The sequence below is a fragment of the Sander lucioperca genome, chromosome 4 (genome assembly GCF_008315115.2).
Source record: "Sander lucioperca isolate FBNREF2018 chromosome 4, SLUC_FBN_1.2, whole genome shotgun sequence".
Classification (NCBI taxonomy): Eukaryota; Metazoa; Chordata; class Actinopteri; order Perciformes; family Percidae; genus Sander; species Sander lucioperca.
This window is the reverse complement of record NC_050176.1, coordinates 3,814,888-3,833,606: the sequence shown is the minus strand read 5'-3', so window position 1 is coordinate 3,833,606 and position 18,719 is coordinate 3,814,888. Positions and strand designations below refer to the sequence as shown.

General features: G+C 40.3%; 2 protein-coding genes across 5 annotated transcripts in view; both read right to left on the bottom strand.

The window, feature by feature from the left end:
• LOC116039545 (testis-expressed protein 2-like) overlaps positions 1 to 5,187 on the bottom strand; it is a 40,945-nt gene extending 35,758 nt beyond the window's left edge. For all 4 annotated transcript variants that reach the window (XM_031284401.2, XM_031284404.2, XM_036000324.1 and 1 more), the window contains exons 1-2: positions 4,965 to 5,187; positions 4,327 to 4,419 (exon numbers count right to left, since the gene is read on the bottom strand). The gene's annotated coding sequence lies outside the window, so the exon portion shown is untranslated. The remainder of the gene's footprint in view (positions 1 to 4,326; positions 4,420 to 4,964) is intronic.
• A 1,051-nt stretch (positions 5,188 to 6,238) lies between these two features.
• On the bottom strand, positions 6,239 to 7,144 carry LOC116039568 (myeloid-associated differentiation marker homolog). The gene has a single exon (XM_031284451.1). It carries the CDS (start codon positions 7,142 to 7,144, stop codon positions 6,239 to 6,241), a length of 906 nt encoding a protein of 301 aa, XP_031140311.1.
• Between the last annotated feature and the right edge of the window lie 11,575 nt (positions 7,145 to 18,719).

The window sequence follows — 18,719 nt, the reverse complement described above, 5'->3', positions numbered from 1 at the left end:
AAGTGATGTGTGTAGCCAATGTCTGATACAGCTAATACCTCCCTGGCTTAGAAATCTATTTTTCTTACTGTACATAAAGAAAATTAAATAAAAAGTAGCTGTAATTATAGTCGCTTCCTCTCAATTCATCGTTGTTGCATTTCTTCCGCTGAATACTTTGTCTCATATGGCACAGTGGGTTCACCACATCCAACCCATTTTTTTTTAAACTCTAAAGTATGACTCGCTCTTCATCACAAAATGTACGGTGAAAGTAGCTAATGGTAAAAAAAAAAAACTAGCAAACCAGTGTAAACATGAAACATGTCTCACATCATGTGCAATGATGTCAGCCCAGTGTGGAGCTACTTTACCTCCCAGAGATCAAAAATGCACTCACACTGTTTGGTGTTGATCTTAAAAGAATATGTAACCCAACAAAATGATGAGGCTTTTTACATCTTTGTAGGCATATCATGCTATCTATCTATCTATAAGGATTAAGGACTACTGTCATGAAAGCACGATATCACTTTAACAAAAACAAAGAACTAAACACAAAAAAAACTCTGCAAATGCTCATATGAGTACTATGTCTCAGGCCTCCTGCACACTGGCTGTGTGGCGTGAGCGTGGCGTTTCTGTTGCGTGTCAGCTGCGTGGATTTTTCTATGTCTTTACACACCAAAAACGTGTCTGATGCGGCGCTTTCTGCTGCTAGCCTTGTCTGTACACATGCATGTTTCCCATTGATAAAATGAAATACCATGTTAAACATAAATATATTCTGATTTGATTACAGCAAAGACAACGTCGGCAGCATTGACGGCAAAATAGGCTACAGAATATTTCGTTCTGTATTGACAGGTGCAATATTAGAAAATCGTTTTTTTTTATTTTTTTTTATTACATTTATATCTGCATTTATATCAAAACCTAGAGACTTTCAAACATCAACATGTCATTTTATTAATATGTATTTGTGTCAAAATGACATACAAACATCTTTTCCTGTTCTATTTTGCCTGGAAAGGCTTCCAACACGCTTGCGCCTGAGACGTGCGTGTCACGCAGGCAGTGTGTAAAGCCTGTTTTACAGTCCTGCGGAGGCTCCGCGCAGAGCTTTGCCGTAGCTTACGTAAGTGGCCTGATGTTAATACTTGTGCGCTGGTGTGTGCGTCGAACCGGCATATGTGTGTGTGTGTGTGTGTGGGGAGTGGGTGATAGAGCGAGGGAGAAGTGAGAGAGTGACGGCGATTAGCTCCGGAGCGAGTTAAACTGACTGTACTCATTTATGTTTACAGCTCTGTGTAGTTTTTATACAATGACAATAAAGTATTTTGAATCTTGAATATCAGGGTTCTTTTTTATACATTACTTGGGGTGACCTCTAGCTCACCCTGTAGAGTGTGCGTGCGCCCCACGTAGGCCGAGTCCTTGGCAGCAGCCGTCCCAATCCGACCCACGGCCATTTGCTGCATGTTCCACCCTCTCTCATCCCTTTCCTGTCTATAAAAGCCCCAAAATATACTTATTTATAGGCTAGCAGTTCTTGAAATTTGTCCTTTGTTTGGTTAATTTGTTGATAGTGAAAAAATGATCCTATGCACTTAATCATCCCCTCCTGTTATGTTTACTTCCAGTTCTTACCATGCACGCTGTTTTTAACCAACCACATTTTCTGTCACGTACACATTAGATTAGACATCTTCATTTTTCCCATTCAGACATTGCCATGTCAGCTACATGTATTCTCATCTAAGATACGAAAAGTTATCTTTGTGGATTGAACACTGCCATGTTTCTAAGAACCACAAAAACACATTCCAGATATGTAGTTTGGATGTATGTGCATGCTGCTGCTTTTCCAAAAAAAGTGAAAAAGTGAATGCTGTAGTATCTAAAGTCTCCTCTCCTTGATAGTCACAGCATCTCGGCCTTAAAGGTCCCATGGCATGAACATTTCACTTTATGAGGTTTTTTAACATTAATATGAGTTCCCCCAGCCTGCCTATGGCCCCCCAGTGGCTAGAAATGGCGATAGGTGTAAACCGAGCCCTGGGTATCCTGCTCTGCCTTTGAGAAAATAAAAGCTCAGATGGGCCGATCTGGAATCTCCTCCTTATGAGGTCATAAGGGGAAAGGTTACCTCCCCTTTCTCTGCTTTGCCCGCCCAGAGAATTTGGCCCGCCCATGAGAAAGAGAGAGACATCATGGCTTGAAAACAAGCAAAGCATGGCAGTTGGTAAAGGCCACCCCCCCCCCCTCTCTCTCCTCCTCATTAGCATTTAAAGCTAAAGACACAGAAATGGCACATACTAAGGAAAGCTCATTGTGGGACTGGCTCTAGTGGCTGGAATTCTGCACCAAGGCTGAATTTGGGGAAAGAGACTTCAGATACAGTATTAGGGGACCACTAAGGTCTATATAAAAGAGACTTCAGATACAGTATTAGGGGACCACTAAGGCCTATATAAAAGAGACTTCAGATACAGTATTAGGGGACCACTAAGGCCTATATAAAAGAGACTTCAGATACAGTATTAGGGGACCACTAAGGTCTATATAAAAGCATCCAAAAAGCAGCATGTCATAGGACATTTAACAACCCTGTATAAAGGCTTTGAGAGTAGTTGCTCGGACACAAGCTATGAAGGTTTTGTGTTAGTGTCAATTCTAGATCTAATAACTCATGTTAATGCAAATGAAAAAATGAACTATGAATCATTGACTCAACAACACAGCAGCTGTTTTCTGAACCAAGCAAGACTTTACAATCTGCCATATGTCTAAGTAAGGAAGGGAAGACTGCAATAAGATTACAAAGAGAACATTGTAGGAGTGCAATGATCAGAGTCAGTGCCATAATCGTGTAGCAATATATCTGAGACCTGTAAATGATCATGTGATGAATTATAACAAGGATACGGCGAGACAAAGGGGATTTTAGAAACGGAATGGCACCAAAAAAAAAAAAAAGCATGTTCTGGTGTGTTGGCTAGGCCATGGCCTGTAGGTATGTTTGTGCAGATCCCTTCAGCAGATATTGTAATCAATAAATCATTACGTGACTTTGGCCCCAAGATATCAAAGCCTGTTATGAGTCAAAAACACTTTAACTTGCAACACTAATGTAACATGTTGAAATTCCATTAGAAAAAGTAAAATAGAAATGTAACGCACACTAAGGCCTGCATTAAGGTGCTGACCACTGGAAGTAGACTTAAAAGTAGGAAAAAAAGTGTTGCGCACTCTGGCTCCATATGATTTTTTCTTATATTTAAATGACATTTCGTCCAGGCCCCCAGGAAGTGCTTGTCATTTAAAGAAATGCCAATAAACCAGACCACATTTTTCTCCCATCCCGGAATGCTGTGTGGACTAGCCAGACCTTGACGTGTGAAGGAAGGTCTGACAATGCGAGACTAGCGGAGCGCTAAACTGGAATTAGCCGGCCTGGCCAGCAGAGGTCTCTAGCGCGCCTGCTCTATGGGTCCTTTAGTGCGGAGGAGCTGATTATCTGGGTAATTTTATACGCGAAATTGTAACTTTTTTTGACTTTATGCGGCACTGAGCAACTCTCATGGGAAAGAAAACGTGGCTTGCCTCGAATGCTGTATCCAGGTATTATTTTACATCCATCGTTTGGGCCCTCAGGCCTTCTTCAATAATCAAAAAGGCAACAAACTTGGTTGATCTTCTTGTTGATCTTAAAGAAGATCAACACGGTTTATTGCAGCTACAGTAGTAGTACAAACTGGTGAAATGGGAGAAGGTCATCATGCATAGAAACCTTGCATAGCATTACATACTGTATACCTTGAGGTCAATGTGTGCAAAGAAACCTGTAGAACACCTTGCTGCTATTGACTTTAACCATGCATACTTTAGGGGCTTTAGGTGTAGGCCCTGGACGTCTGTGGCATTTCTAAAAGCTGCTGGAAAGTCAGTCAACTGGAGGCCAGGTTTGCTGAGAGCTAATCAGCCTAATACATTTTCAAATGTTTTATGCACCAGCATCACGACAGGTGATTGACAAAGATGGCAAACTGCTCTTTGCAGTTATGATTCCCACGCCATTTTTTGTATTATCCCACATATCTGTGTTCCTGCAGGATCTATATACATATCACTTGATATGGACTTATTTCCCTAAAGTTTCCTATGATATGTGTGAAAGTATTTGTGTACGCAGATGTCTGCGAATTCCTACTCTGATCTTCTTTCTCCTGAGCTATGTTTGTTCATCCTCTCTCTCGGTCTATCTAGACTTTGCCCTCACTAAGGTCATTTGTAGCTCAGGAAACGGATCAATAATCAGTTCAAATGTACTGGCAAAGTGCTTACCTTGTATCCTCAGTGCCATTCAATCCAGCCTGGGAGTTGCATACTGCCTACTGCAGAGTCAAGTTTCACATGTCCATGATGCTCAGGGGGCTTCTGTGAAACACATTATCAGCCAGAGAAATGCTAAATCATTACAGATTTAGATTAAAAACACAAACAAAGACTGCCAGTAAAGGGAGTGTTTCTGCTTCTTGGTACGTAAGTAGTTACATTGGTAGTCTTTGTGCGCAATGTTTGCAGATAATGACTAACCATATGGCAAACAATAAAAAGCATTCCTGGTAGCATTTAGCCTAATATATGGGTGTTGTTGGAAGGAGTGTTATCGGCTAATACGCAAGCTAACGTGGTCTAAATAGAAACGTGACAAGCTTTAATAGCACCCTAAAAACGACTAACGTTAGTGAAAGCAGCCTGTCTTGTGATGCAATTATCAGAAGCTAACAACAACATTAACTGACAGTTGTCCTTCCTTTATTAGCTTAAATATAACCATATTGACTAACTGAAAAAAAAAAAACTAGCTGGCGACAAATTGAATCACGAATTGGTTTTTAAAGTCCCTGTTGGCCGAGGTCATCTCCTCAAACCCGCAGAATGTTTCGAGAAAAAAAAGAGACAAGTCAAAGATAGCTTACCGTGTCCAGGGGACTTCATTTTGGTCTGGAAACACCGAACAAAGCTGAACTTCCAAAACGAGTCCTACGGCTTTTCTCCAAAACGGTAACATGTGTTTTATCAGTTCCACGTACCAAGTCGCATCAACGGCTCGTTTCTCGCTCAGCCTGTTGACAACAGACTTACTGGGCTCAGTTCCTTAAAGAAAAAAAAAAACGCAGGAGTCTATCAAGACCTGACCAATCGAAACCGAGCAGCGGGATAATAACTGTTCCTGTCCGGGGTCGACAATCGATTTCTCGATAGAGCATGTTAGGCCTAGCGCAGATTAGGCAGATGTGAGAAGTTAAAGAGTGTAACATGTAAATAAGTTACTACAATGTTGTTGCGCGGTGCTTTCTGGCGTATCAATGCAGGAAACAAGAACAGCAAAAAAAACAGTTATTACCAAATTTACAGCACCACATAATTAAGCAAGATTGTGAGCCCTTGCTAAATTAATATCTTGCCCTACAAAATAACCGTCCAACAGAAACGAGCAGAGGTTTCCCCCCAGTTTAATCAAGTTACAGTCTATGGGCAATGAAATGCTGATTAAAAACCCTCAGAATAAAAACATTGTTCAGACCAATCTGCTGTAGGAAAACATGAAATATATTCTTACACTTAATGTCCAGTCCTGTGATTGAAATAGGCATGTATGCTTTCTTAGACAGTACAAAAAAGTAATTAGTACACACATTCAATGATGCCACCCAGTGTTTGTGGACTGCAACTGTTCTCATTAAATTGAGGCTAATGCAAGCTTGATTTACTTTACTGTAATGTGTGTGATCTGTTACAAGTCTGCACCTTTTGGTGTCACTGTTTTTTTATTTTAAGCTTTTTTTAGTGGTGACTGCTGTTTAGCTGCCACTATATAAACCAGGTTATTATACCCATAAAAGATGCTGTGTGCTTATGAGTCAGTGCACATGTTACATAATCCAAGTTTATGTGTGTCATACTTAACTGCACCATAAATGTCACATATCGCTCTCACACATGGCAGTTAAATGATGCTAAATGAAGAGTTTCATACATTTTTTTTCTTGGCTTTAAGTTTAATATGTAAATAACTTGTATAGGTCTTATACGTTAGCAATTCGTAAGTCTAGAGAGAGAGTTTGATTACACAGCAATAATTAACAGCAAAAACATCCACTCGGTTTGACTTTTACACACTTGATTTTCTCCTCAACTTTTCAGCACTAGACATGATGCACTTCACATGCAATACATTGACTGTCTTATTTCATAAGTGACTTCTGTCACACAACAGTTTAATGGCGAAGGCAAGGTCCACTGAATAAGCTAACATCGTAATACAGGCAACCACTGTTTCCATGATTACCAGTTCTCCACTTTTATCAGGGATGCTCTGCTGTTCTCTCAGCTGCAGTATCTTGGAAAAACAAATCACTGTGGCCACCATGTAGAGCAACACCCCAATCAGACTGAAGCCGGCCAAAAATCTGTCAAAAGGCAGAAAACATCGCCCAGCAAAGTCTCCTAATATTACCACAAGTGTGACTACAGACATGAGAACACAGGCGCCGTATGACACGCCAGAGACCACCAGCTGCCAAGTGTGTACACCGTTGGGCGGCCCACTGACCGTCTCCAGGAGTAGGGGTATCATCTGACAGCCTCCCCAGAGTTGGATTATCTTAAGGAGACCAGGCATGCTGCCCATGTAGCCTCTTTGTTCGAGGGCTTGGGTGCCGAGAACGTAGGACTCAGAGGTGTAGGCCAGGAAGGTGATGCAGGAGGCCACAGCAGCAGCCACAGGGCGCGGCGACACCTGTTGATGGTCCATGATGATCCAAGGGAAAACCACAGAGGCACTGAGACACATCAGTGCGCCTAACACTGCCGCTGTCACAGTCAGGTTCTTCCAGGATATCGGGATAAGGCTGTGGAATTGGATGACGCTGAGGATGTGGATAAGGAGTGTAAGGGTGAAGAAGAAGCACCAGGTAAACATGCAGAAGATCCTGAATGTGTGGAGGTGTTGGAGGTTAGACGCATTTTTGTTTAACTCTGAAGGTTCCAGCGAGGCCGCAAGGCTGAAGGTGGTACAGCCGGATAAGATTTCCCATGTCCGCACCAAGAAAAGGGGACTGCTGAAGTCTCTGGCCTCTAGTACGATCACCGGCATTGTCACAACGGTGAATCAGAGGGATCCAGAATATAAGACAAAATATATCCTTAGGTGTGTCAAATGATACCTCTGTCTCAGTTCCTCCAGATTGATTTAAAAAAAAAAAAAAAGAAGAAATCTTGCAATTCAAAAGCTTCATCAACCAGCTAATGCAATAGCACTCAAAGCAAGAAAAGTCCGCTGCAGTCCATGGAAACAGTCACCTCCGACAAATGTTAACTTGAACTGTCAGGTATCATAAAGTACGCATGCCTTCTCTCGGTTCTGTTCACCAGTGCTTTATCCTTTTTACCCTGAGAGTAAAACTTCAAAAAAGTTTCTCTTGGAACGTATTTTGCAGCACTGTCGATGTCATAGTAGGCCTCGCCTACTTCCTTTTTGAGTTTGCAGCAGTGCTTTCAGTCTCACTGTAGGTAGGTGCAAAATGACCACAATAAAAAAGAACATGCAAACAAGGTTACCTTCCTCCCACCCTTGATTCTCATGAAATGCTGTTCCCTTTTTTCTGAGGTCATAAACTACCGTGGGTTCAGGTCTCTCTGCATTACTTGTTGACCTCACTGTTAGAGGCATAAAATATGGCCACATGTAGTTCTCAGAGTAGTTGTTGCCATGGTGTTAGAAGCTGTCTGTGGAGCATTTGAATTCAGACAGGCAGTGTTGATTTGTTGAGTGCTGTAGATCATTTGAGTGAAGTGTTGCTCAAAGGATCTGGTTGTGGGTGTGGATCTGCTTTACTCTCAGGGGAGAAGATGAAGAAACTGATATTGTGAAGAGCATCTTGTCTCAATTTTTATTTGACAACACTTGGAAATGTGTTGGAGGTTTTTGGCTGGAAATGAGTGTTTCGACAACTGTGTGGGTGCCAGCAGCAAACTGTAAATTTTGTATTGTCTGAATGTATGCATGCATGAGAATGGCTTTGTCTTGTATAGACACCTACACTGTAAAAAAGGGTTCATGTGTATGTGTGCATGCATGTCTTCATAGGGCATGTGCGACTATGTTCTTTGTTTGAGTGCATGTATTTACACAAGCACAAAGAGTGCTCTAAAGATTCCAACCAATCACTTTGCCTCTCTGTGTATCAGCACACCTGCTCTCTGTGTTATAAATAGACGGTGGATACATCAATTCCCTCGAGTCACACAGCTCAAGTTCAGAAACTTGTGTTTTGACAGAAGGGAGAGAAGACACTCTCCACAAAGACAGAAAATAGCTGATAAGCTGTGCTAACCTGCCGCCACACAATCATGGCTTTAATGTGTGTATTTGTATTCTTTTGTCTTAATAGCTTAATAAAAGTTAAGATGTGACCTGATTAGTTTATGGTTAAGACTCGTTGGGCAGTTTTATTTTATGTCTTCTTCTTTTTTTAATTCATTTGATATTAAAATACAACTAGTTCCTTTTCATCAGAATCGTAATTAGAATCAGCTTTAATGGCCAAGTAAGTGTGAACACATACAGGGAAATTGACTCTGGCTTTTTGTTGCTCTCACAGTACATACAGCACACAGAAATAGACATATACAGCTTAAACCAAGGACAACAAAGCTGTACATAGTAAACAAGGTATTTGTATTTTTATGCTGTAATCACAATAGGATGGCTATTAACAACAGGCGAGGGGACTGCCGATGAAAACTAGCCATTAAGCTAACTCGGGTGCATTTACTTACTTTTCATTTTTTTCTAAAGAATGTTAATGGGTTGTCTGTCCATTTAAAAACAAAGATTTTGAATAGAAGAATACACATACACTTACTACTTACTTACACAAAATATGTACGGATTTGAATTTGTAAATAAAATGTATATAAACATATACGCGTACATACACATAAGTTCGTACTTACACACATGTAAACAGACAGTGTGGTGGAAGTATTTCGATGCAGGTGATGTTTTAAAATAGGAAGGTGAAACAAAATAAGGACAGTCGAAGACTAAACCAAGTTAGGTTTTTGTATTTTATTAAGTATATTTGCAAATATAGGAGGAACACAATTTCACAAAAGGCACAGCAGCCCCGTGTGGAAAAGTGTCTTCAATGAGTGAATAGAAACACTGAGCTTATATACACAACAAGGAAATGGGAGTGATAACCACGCATGTTCAGGTCTAAACAGGATTTTACATTTTCTTACAGCCATATCTGGACACAAGAGACAATCTAAATCATAATAGACACCTTGGAGCCACTGCGTCTCTTCCCTCTTGCCCTACTTTCACCCTGGGGTCACATACCCCGTACATCTCGAACTAGCAAGGGAACACTGGATCTTCACAGAAAGATAGTTTACTGTGACCTTGTACCTTTATCGGTTCAAACAAGGCCTGTACGCATTCGTCTCCAGACTTTGTGTACGCAATCTACATGTGGGAATGAGATAAACTCCCTTCCAGCATTGTGAGAGAAACACAAAAAGAAATGATACGAATAATATAGAGAATCATGCTTAAAATTTTTTGCCATTACAACAGCTCAATGAGGATTGTAAACAAGAAGACAATAGAGCAATGCAAAAGTGCAAATGGTGCTGGAATACATAATTGGTAATGTGTTTGTAATGTATTCCTTTGGACAGAAATGTACTCCACTGTACCAAAAATATAAAATAAACACAAAACTACATTGTGGGAACAGTTTCCCAATGAAGGCTAGATAGTATCTATCTGAGCGAAAGAACTTTTAAGATTTGTTCTTCTTCGATGCCAGACCGCAACCCTGATACTTGATTGCTTAATTGTTTTTCCAAAATGATGTCAACAACATCAAATATTAAAGGGGACATATGCTTTTCCGTGTTTTCTGTCATATCTCCAATGTTATAATGTTGGATTTTCATGTTAAACGTGGCTGAAACTTCTATTAATGAGGTCAATGTATTTTAGACAAATCCCTGTGAGCTAAAACGTTCAGATTTCCAACTGTTCTGAACACTCCGGTTTCAACCGTTTTTTCTACTCTCGGCTAAGTCTTAGGCAACTCTAAGCCAAACTTCTATGATTGGTCATCTGCTCCAAGTAGACAGCACTGGAGTGTTTTTTTTTTAAGCCACTGCAGTGTTAACATTGTCTGCATGTAGCTAACTTATGGAGGCCCTAAGGGGACATGAGCATAAAAAAAAATCTAAAGTTTAGTTTCATGTGCACATGAAAGTTTCACAAGCACATGAAAGTTTTACGTGAGCATGCAAAACTTTTGTGTGAGCACATGAAAGCCGTATATTGATGTTGCCTGGGCTACGTGGTTTAATGTACCTACACAATGATCAATGATTACCAAATTTCTCTCTCATATTGCTCCACCACTGAAAACTGTCAAAAAATCGATCCAAATGTCCAATTGTTATGGATGTTATCTGACATTAAGTGTTTCTGCTTCATTAGAGCCTAGGAAAAAGCTTAACATGGTTTAATGTACCTAAACAACGATCAATGATCCCCAAATTTCTCTCTCATATTGCTGCTCATAACCAATGAAAACTGTCGAAAAATCTAACCCAAAGTACAATTATTATGGACGTTATCTGACATTAGCGTTTCTGCTTCACATTTTCAGCAGGGCAGCAGAGCGACTGTGGGTTGACTCTCCACGGTTCTCATGGGCTTAATAAGTTTTAGAATGTCCCTGTTGAACTCAGAGTGTGGGGTGGGGGGGAAATGTGTTTCTTTCACTTTAGGAGAAATAGGGAGTGTTAGATACATTGTTCTTAGTTTAGTGATTGAAACTTTATCAAATTTTTGTAGTATGTTGTTTTTATTATGCATTTTAGGGTAAAGATAATCAATAAAACAATTTCTAATAAAGTGGTTAGTGCATTTTTTATCCAGAATAGAGAACCCTTGAATTGATAGTGGGGCCAATTGTGGATGTATCGGATAATATGCCAAAATGGTTCTTGTTAGAAGGACAAAACCTTGGGGTAGTGCTTTATGTAATTTAGTAAAGTCTGATTTTAAGGGGTGGAAATTATGTTTGATGCAAAATTGTTCATAATTTAAAAATTGTCCGTTGGTATCCTTTAAGTCGATCATGGACCATATGCTTCTCCCATACCAATCCTCAAAGAATAGAGATTTGTTGCGGTGTAAAATATATCTATTGTTCCAGAGTACAGATGTGTGGGGTGAGAAGTTATGTACGTATAACATTTTCCAATACAAGAGTATTTGTTTGTGAAACTCGGACAATGAAATAGGTAGTTTGTTAACATTAAAGTCTGCTCTGAGAAACTAGCTGGTGAAACACGAAGTGGAAGATCCAGAGTTTCCAGGAAGCATGCTGGCCAATCAGAGCAGACTGGGCTTTTTCAGGAGGAGGGCTTAAAGAGACAGGCGCTCCTACAGAACGTCTCATACAGACGGTGAATACAAGTGCAGCAGCCATGGGCAGTATGAGAAAAATAAAGTGTTTTTTAAACATTAAAGCATGTAAACATGTTCTAGTACAAACACAAAATGCAAGTATAATCCTGAAAATGCTATATAATAGTTGCTTTTTAATAATGATTTAGTAATTCTTGCACAGAGAAATATAGAAGGTTTCTGATACATATGATAAACTTGAAGATTTGCTTGAATCTACAGCTGTTTTTTAGTCATTTCTGCATGGAACTACTGCCCCTCTGTGGTAACAATATGAATCTTAACTTTTCACAGAGGTCCCAGATGATTGGAGCAGAGATGGAAGGCTGCCTGTAGTACTGGATGAGCAGCAGCAGAGGGGGAACATCTTCATGTTATGAACACAGATGCAGCAGGAAGAAAAACTTGTCTGTACTAACTACTACTACCTCTTTACTCGCAGAATACAATGTACCCACCTTCAAATAGTGACCAAAACTTTGATCATACTGTAGATGAATGCACATACTTAGTGTGTGTGTACAATATACAGTATATATTGGCACCGAACCCCCAACTGCTCGCCTGTCCAGCAGTTGCAGCTCCCTCACTCTGACATCTCTCCATGTGTGCATGTATAGGATCTGAGCATGTGTGTGTATTTCAGGCCTGTGTGTAGTGTGTCTCATTGGAACTGCAGCTCGCAAGCTGTAGGGGGACCGAATTGGTGGGGCGCCGCTTCGGTCCCCCTACAGGTTTACTCAATGGAACTGCAGCTAGTTCCAATGAGACAACCTGTAGGGGGACCGAAGCGGGAAAAGTTACATAGTATGCCTTTAAGTAAATGATCTGAGCACTTTTTGGCTATATACAGTACACTATTGCTTCCTGTTGACATCCTTCTAAGTTGTAATTTTTTAATACCTAAATGATTTTTATCCAATGCAGTAATGTTGTAATTTTAAAGGCTGTTTTAATGGAGAAATCATTAAGAACATTTCCTGAAATTAAATCAGATATGTGTTTATACTGGTTGTTGTTGTGATGATGTTGTTGTTGTGGTTATTATTTTTTCAATGTATCATTGATAGCAGTAAAGTACTTAGGATGATATTTACAAATAGATATTTTAACTGACAGTAGAGCTGTTTAAGTCAACGGCAGTTCGTGAAATTCGTCACATTATTGAATCTATTGATTTGTGTACACGGACACGTTATCTTGTTTATTTCGTGGTGGTCAGCACGTTTTTTTAAACTAATGCATTTCAATGGGAAGCATCTTTCGTGATCAGAGCCCGACTACGGTAGCGAGTAGTATAAAAAGACGAAAATCTGCATAAAGAGGTTGGTTGTGGTAGTGGATGGGTCGAACAACACAGGACTTTCACCCCGGAGACCGGGGATCGTGCCCCGCGTGTGGCGTTTCAATTCGCCGTTGTTGTTTTCCTAAACCCAATTGTCCCTTTGTTGTCGCGCGTCCCCCAGAGACTGCGGATCGTGTCCCGGCGTGTGACGTGTCCTTTCCCCGTTGTTCTTTTCCTAAACCCAACCTCCGTATAGATGCTTCCCATTACTTGCTGACCACAGCGAAATAAACAAGATAATCGTGTCCGTGTACACAAATCAATAGATTAAAAATAACGTGACCATTTCACGAACTGCCGTGAGACCGTGTTGCATTTTCAGCACACAGGAGAGTAAAACAATGTCGGCCTGCAGTCTAGTCAGGTCTTAGACACATTCACAGGCACAAACGCCTACTGTATGGCATGATAGTGATGTGGGATTGAAAGAGATCGCAAAAATACTAAAAAAAAGGTTTTGTTTCTTGATCAGAAATGTAACTTGGTTGACATTTATCTGGCAGGAAGTTAATATGTGCGTTTGAAGTCAAAAGCACCAAGAGCGAAATGTCATCAAAAATGGGAAATAAGGTAAAAGATATGTGAAAAGAGCTAAAGTACAAGTGCTTAGGGATTCAAGAAACACATTTACTTAGTGTAATTTAAATACCTAGTTATTCTCTGAATCATAGTGTGTTTTATTTTGATCTAAAAAAGTTAATACTACTGCTACTACTTCTATCTATCTATCTATCTATCTATCTATCTATCTATCTATCTATCTATCTATTCCATCTATATAGCACCCTTCAAAACCAAGTTACAAGGAGATTCAGAAAAGACCAAACCAACAGATGCACACTGCAATAAAATACTAACTATTAAGATTAACAGTTGAAATGAAAAAGAACTAATTTACAGTAACTTATTTTCTAAGGCTGTCCTTGTTTCATTTCTAAACCTCTCATTGTTGTGATTTGTATGTAAGACCTGTAAGATAGATGATAAAAGGTTAGACTATAAAAATGCCTTAAGTGGAATTAATAACATCACAACCTGGCTCAAGGGCCATGACAAAAGAGGGAACGAGGCATCATAAATGATCAAAAGTGATTTCTTTAACAAAAGAATAAAGTTAACATATCTTTTGTAATGTGCAAAGTGTGTCTCTGTAACTTAAATAAACTCAAAACAAGATGTGGCAGGCAGGATGATCAGGCCGTGGTTGATGTCTGGATTGCAGTGAAGAGAGAGCGAGGAGTCTGACCAGGTGGAGCTTTATCCCCACCAGCTCACAGCTCCCAGGTGCACCAGATCTGCAATCAACTCAAAACAAAAAGGGTAAGACCAGAGAGGTATCACTCCTACAGAGAGGCCCCACCGGATCACACAGGGGCCGTCACACATGGCACTGAAAGCAAGCTAAATGAACAGTAATAATAATAATATCTTTTCTTTTTTTAAATTATTTCGCAGTGGTGTTTAACCACAAAAAATAAAATAAACAAATGTATTGGAACATTAAGCTTCCTCATTCTAATAAAGGCTCCGACCACGAGAGACAAAGTGTGAAACACTTAAGATGAGCAACAAAGCAAACGTGTGACATTTTGGTTTATGTGGTGTAGCAGGGTTGCTATGATCAAGTACTTAACATTCACACATGAAAAAGAGGATCTGTGTCTTTTAATTAATTACGTTGCTATGATTAATCCTTCACGAAGCAGCTTTGACAAACTTCGCAAAACAAGATTTTGTGATCATTTCACAAATCAGCCAATATATACTTTCATGTTTTGTTGTGTTTTAAGGTGGGATGCATCTGCAAACTTGCAGCACAGACAAAGACCACAGTTCAATCGTGTGACACAGGAAATGATGTATGCATCTCTTGAGATGCCTATGTATGTGTCATTTAAACGGATTTAAAGGATTTTGTTTTCACTTTTGCTGTTATTTCAAAAAAGAGCAAACAACAAAAAATGAAATCCAAGTGGGGTGAACCATCTAATTTTTATAGGCACTACTGTATAAATACCTGAAACAAATTTCATATTGGATGATAGCGCTTAAACATGCAGTAGAAATAGCAATTAAGAATAAAAAACAGTTACTGTCATCTCCAGAGATAAATACAAACTTCCTGTGTCAAACTTCCTGTTCTAACTGTTAGCGCTGCACGTTTTCAGATGCATCCCACTTTGAAACACTGCGAAACAATCTTTAGATACTGTATATATATTGAATAATATGTGCAATAATAAACTATAAGCAGCATTTATTGTCTGTACACAATTCTTTCTTTTTACTGTTTGAACGGCCCTCCATCAAAGCAGCAATTTTTGCCCTGTTGCCACACTACAATTAACCAAAATGTCACACATCTGTTCTTGATTCAGTTTTGTTCATCTGACGTATTTCTCACTGTGTCTCATGTGGTCGAGCTCATTTACTTGAATGAGAAAGCTTGTTTTTGCAAAAGCTTTACCGTTTATAGAGCTTAAACTAAGAAGGAAGATGCACCATATTGAATAGGCCATGTAGGCCTAGTTAGTCAGTCATTAGGTTACTGTAAAGAACCATACCGTCTTTGAAGGTTTAACTCTTAAACTGCAAACTATGTATATTCACATGAAATCATATGAAGTACAACTCCAGTAAAAATGTAAAACTATGTATGTAAAAATAAAAATCCCATCAGCTCCTTCAACTTGTGCATGATTTATCATAAAGGTGATTGTGGCCGTCAGATCGGCACACAGAAAGAGTCACCCGGTTAAATGGCAATGGGACACAGGATCCAGTAAGTCTCAGCGAAAAGGCCGCTCAGCTCCCAACATCCCGCTGGAAACCGACAGAGGCACAGAGGCCACCCAGCTCACTGTCCGACGCCTGCACACTGGCCAGCAGGATGCCCAGCAGAAAGGTGGCAGTCGGTGCTCAATTTCACCACGCTTGCCTCACTGCCCTCTCTGATGTAGAGATGAATATGGATCTAGAGATGGTTTTGCTTGTCCGTATAGTCGGGATCGTAGCCAGTGGTGTAGTCCAGGGTATACGCTGGTATACGGCGTATACCTACTTATTTTTCAGTCAGCATTGCGTATACCCACTTCTAAATCCCCCCTGATGCGCACCATTCAGTAATATCTGTGAGCCTGATTGCCCATTTTTTCCTCAAGGATAGTGAAGCCATGACCCACCCTCCTCTGCCTCTAATTGGCTGGTACTCGCTGCTTTCACTGATTAGATTGGTTAACTTTAGGCATGAGGACTGATGAGCCAATCAGAGGCAGAGTAGGGCGGGTCATGCCGAGGAAAATATCGCTAATACCTCAGGTGCCATTGAAAAAAAACAAAAAAAAAAACTCAGGTGCCGGTGCCACTTGACTACGATAACGGCAGCAGACCAAACAACAGCTGAAGAAATAACACAAGCGGCGGTGTGCCACCCCAGTTGATGGAAGACATAATTCTGAAGTAAGTTTTAAGGTGGTTTCCAAATGAATCATTATTTTAAACTACTGGCAAATTGCCAGTGGCAATATGACTGCACATTTAGAGGAGAAGAGATAACACCATGTTTTCCTCATGATAAATACATTTTACATTCATCCAGGCTGCTTGTGTGACCAGTAGTAACTACAAACTGCTCCTAATCAAGTCATGATCATTTTATAATAGTGAGCAAGTAGAAATGACAGATTTGTGGGTAAACTAAATCATAGTCTTACGTGTCGCTGTTTCTAAAACAGGGCTTTTTTCTGGACTACTTTAAAAAAAAAAAAAGAAAAAAAAAAAGGTGAACACTGAGAGTATACCCACTTCTCCAGGGACCACTACACCACTGATCGTAGCCATAGGTCGTTAGTTACATGCCATCACCTTTCAACATCAACAACATAAAGCACAACTACTATTTGTAAAATAAACAGTTAAACATACATTTTGCAGTGCTGACAAAGTTTATGCGCCTAATAGAACACATATACACGTATACTTATATGTACACATAAACATATTTAGGAAACCATGTTGGACTCTCCATTTCAGTTAATATGTGACCTCTAAGAAACTTCCTACACCAGTGTGTGGTTTTGTGTGGTGAATATACATATATACAGAGCTCAACATAAGTGAATACACCCATGCTAAAGTTGACTAGAAAGAGGAACAAAAAAAATCATCTTTTGGAAATTGATCTTAATGCCTTAATTAAAAAAAGAGGAAAAATACAACCTTTAAGGACACCAATTTTCTTTGTGAATGAATAATGTATTGTAAATAAATAAATGTTCTTCCTTAAAATACAGGGGGCTTAAGTACGTGCACCCCTATGTTAAATTCCCATAGACGCAGGCAGATTTTTATTTTTAAAGGCCAGTTATTTCATGGATCCAGGATACTATGCATCCTGATAAAGTTCCCTTGGCCTTTGGAATTAAAATAGCCCCACATCATCACATACCATTCACCATACCTAGAAATTGGCATGGGGTACTTTCCATAAGATCATCTCAGTGCAAATCAAACCAGCTATTAGGCTAACTGAAATAAAACCATGCCAATCTCTAGGTATGGTGAAGGGTATGATGTGGGGCTATTTTAATTCCAAAGGCCAAGAGAACTTCATCAGGATGCATAGTATCCATGCAACACATGTTTATGTGTACGTATAAGTATACGTGTATATGTGTTCTATTAGGCGCATAAACTTTGTCAGCACTGCAAAATGTATGCTTAACTGTCTGTTTTAAAAATAGTTGTGTTTTATGTTGCTGATGTTGAAAGGTCATGGCATGTAACTAACGACCTATGGCTACGATCCCGACTATACGGACAAGCAAAACCATCTCTAGATCCATATTCATCTCTACATCAGAGGGGGCAGTGAGGCAAGCGTGGTGAAATTGAGCACCGACTGCCACCTTTCTGCTGGGCATCCTGCTGGCCAGTGCGCAGGCGTCGGACAGTGAGCTGGGTGGCCTCTGTGCCTCCGTCGGTTTCCAGCGGAATGTCGGGAGCTGAGCTGCCTTTTCGCTGAGACTTGGCTGGATCCTGGTGTCCCATTGCCATTTAACCGGGTGACTCTTTCTGTGTGCCGATCTGACGGCCACAATCTCCTTTATGATAAATCATGCACAAGTTGAAGGAGCTGATGGGATTTTTATTTTTACATACATATATAACCGATTGCTGATTGCTCCTTGCCCTCAGGTGACTATTAAGTTGGTGGGCGTAGACGTAAAGTGTTTGCTGGACACTGGATCTATGGTATCTACCATGGTGGAAAGCTTCTTTGGAGAAAATTTCCGGGACCAACTTCAGTCCTGCCATTGGTTGCGGTTACAAGCTACAAATGGGTTAGATATCCCATACATTGGCTATGTGGAGTTAGATGTTGAAGCGTTTGGCAGAAGTATGCAAAAGCGGGGCATATTGGTAGTGAAAGACCCCCCTAAGCAATCAACATCACCTGAGGTCCCCGGTATTATAGGCATGAACATCATTCGTGGATGTTATAAAGAGCTTTTTGACCAATATGGTCCCGATTTGTTTGATCTTTCAGCAATTCGAGACGCCCCCACACCTTGGCAGCGAGCCCTCCAGTTGTGCCACCAGACAGAGATCCAGACCTGTAGCTCCCAAACGGGCCTCGCTAGAGTTCGAGGTAAGAGAGCAGTTCACATTCCAGGGGGCACTATGAAAGTGATAGCCGCCACCTGTTCCGCTCGGTTTGGGTCCTCTCGTTTAGTCCTGTTAGAGCCATTGACCACCAACAGTCACTTACCAGAAGGGCTGTTGGTGTCCCCTGCTTTGGTTCATGTTGCTCGGGGCACAGCATATATACCGATTGTTAACGTAGGCACATCA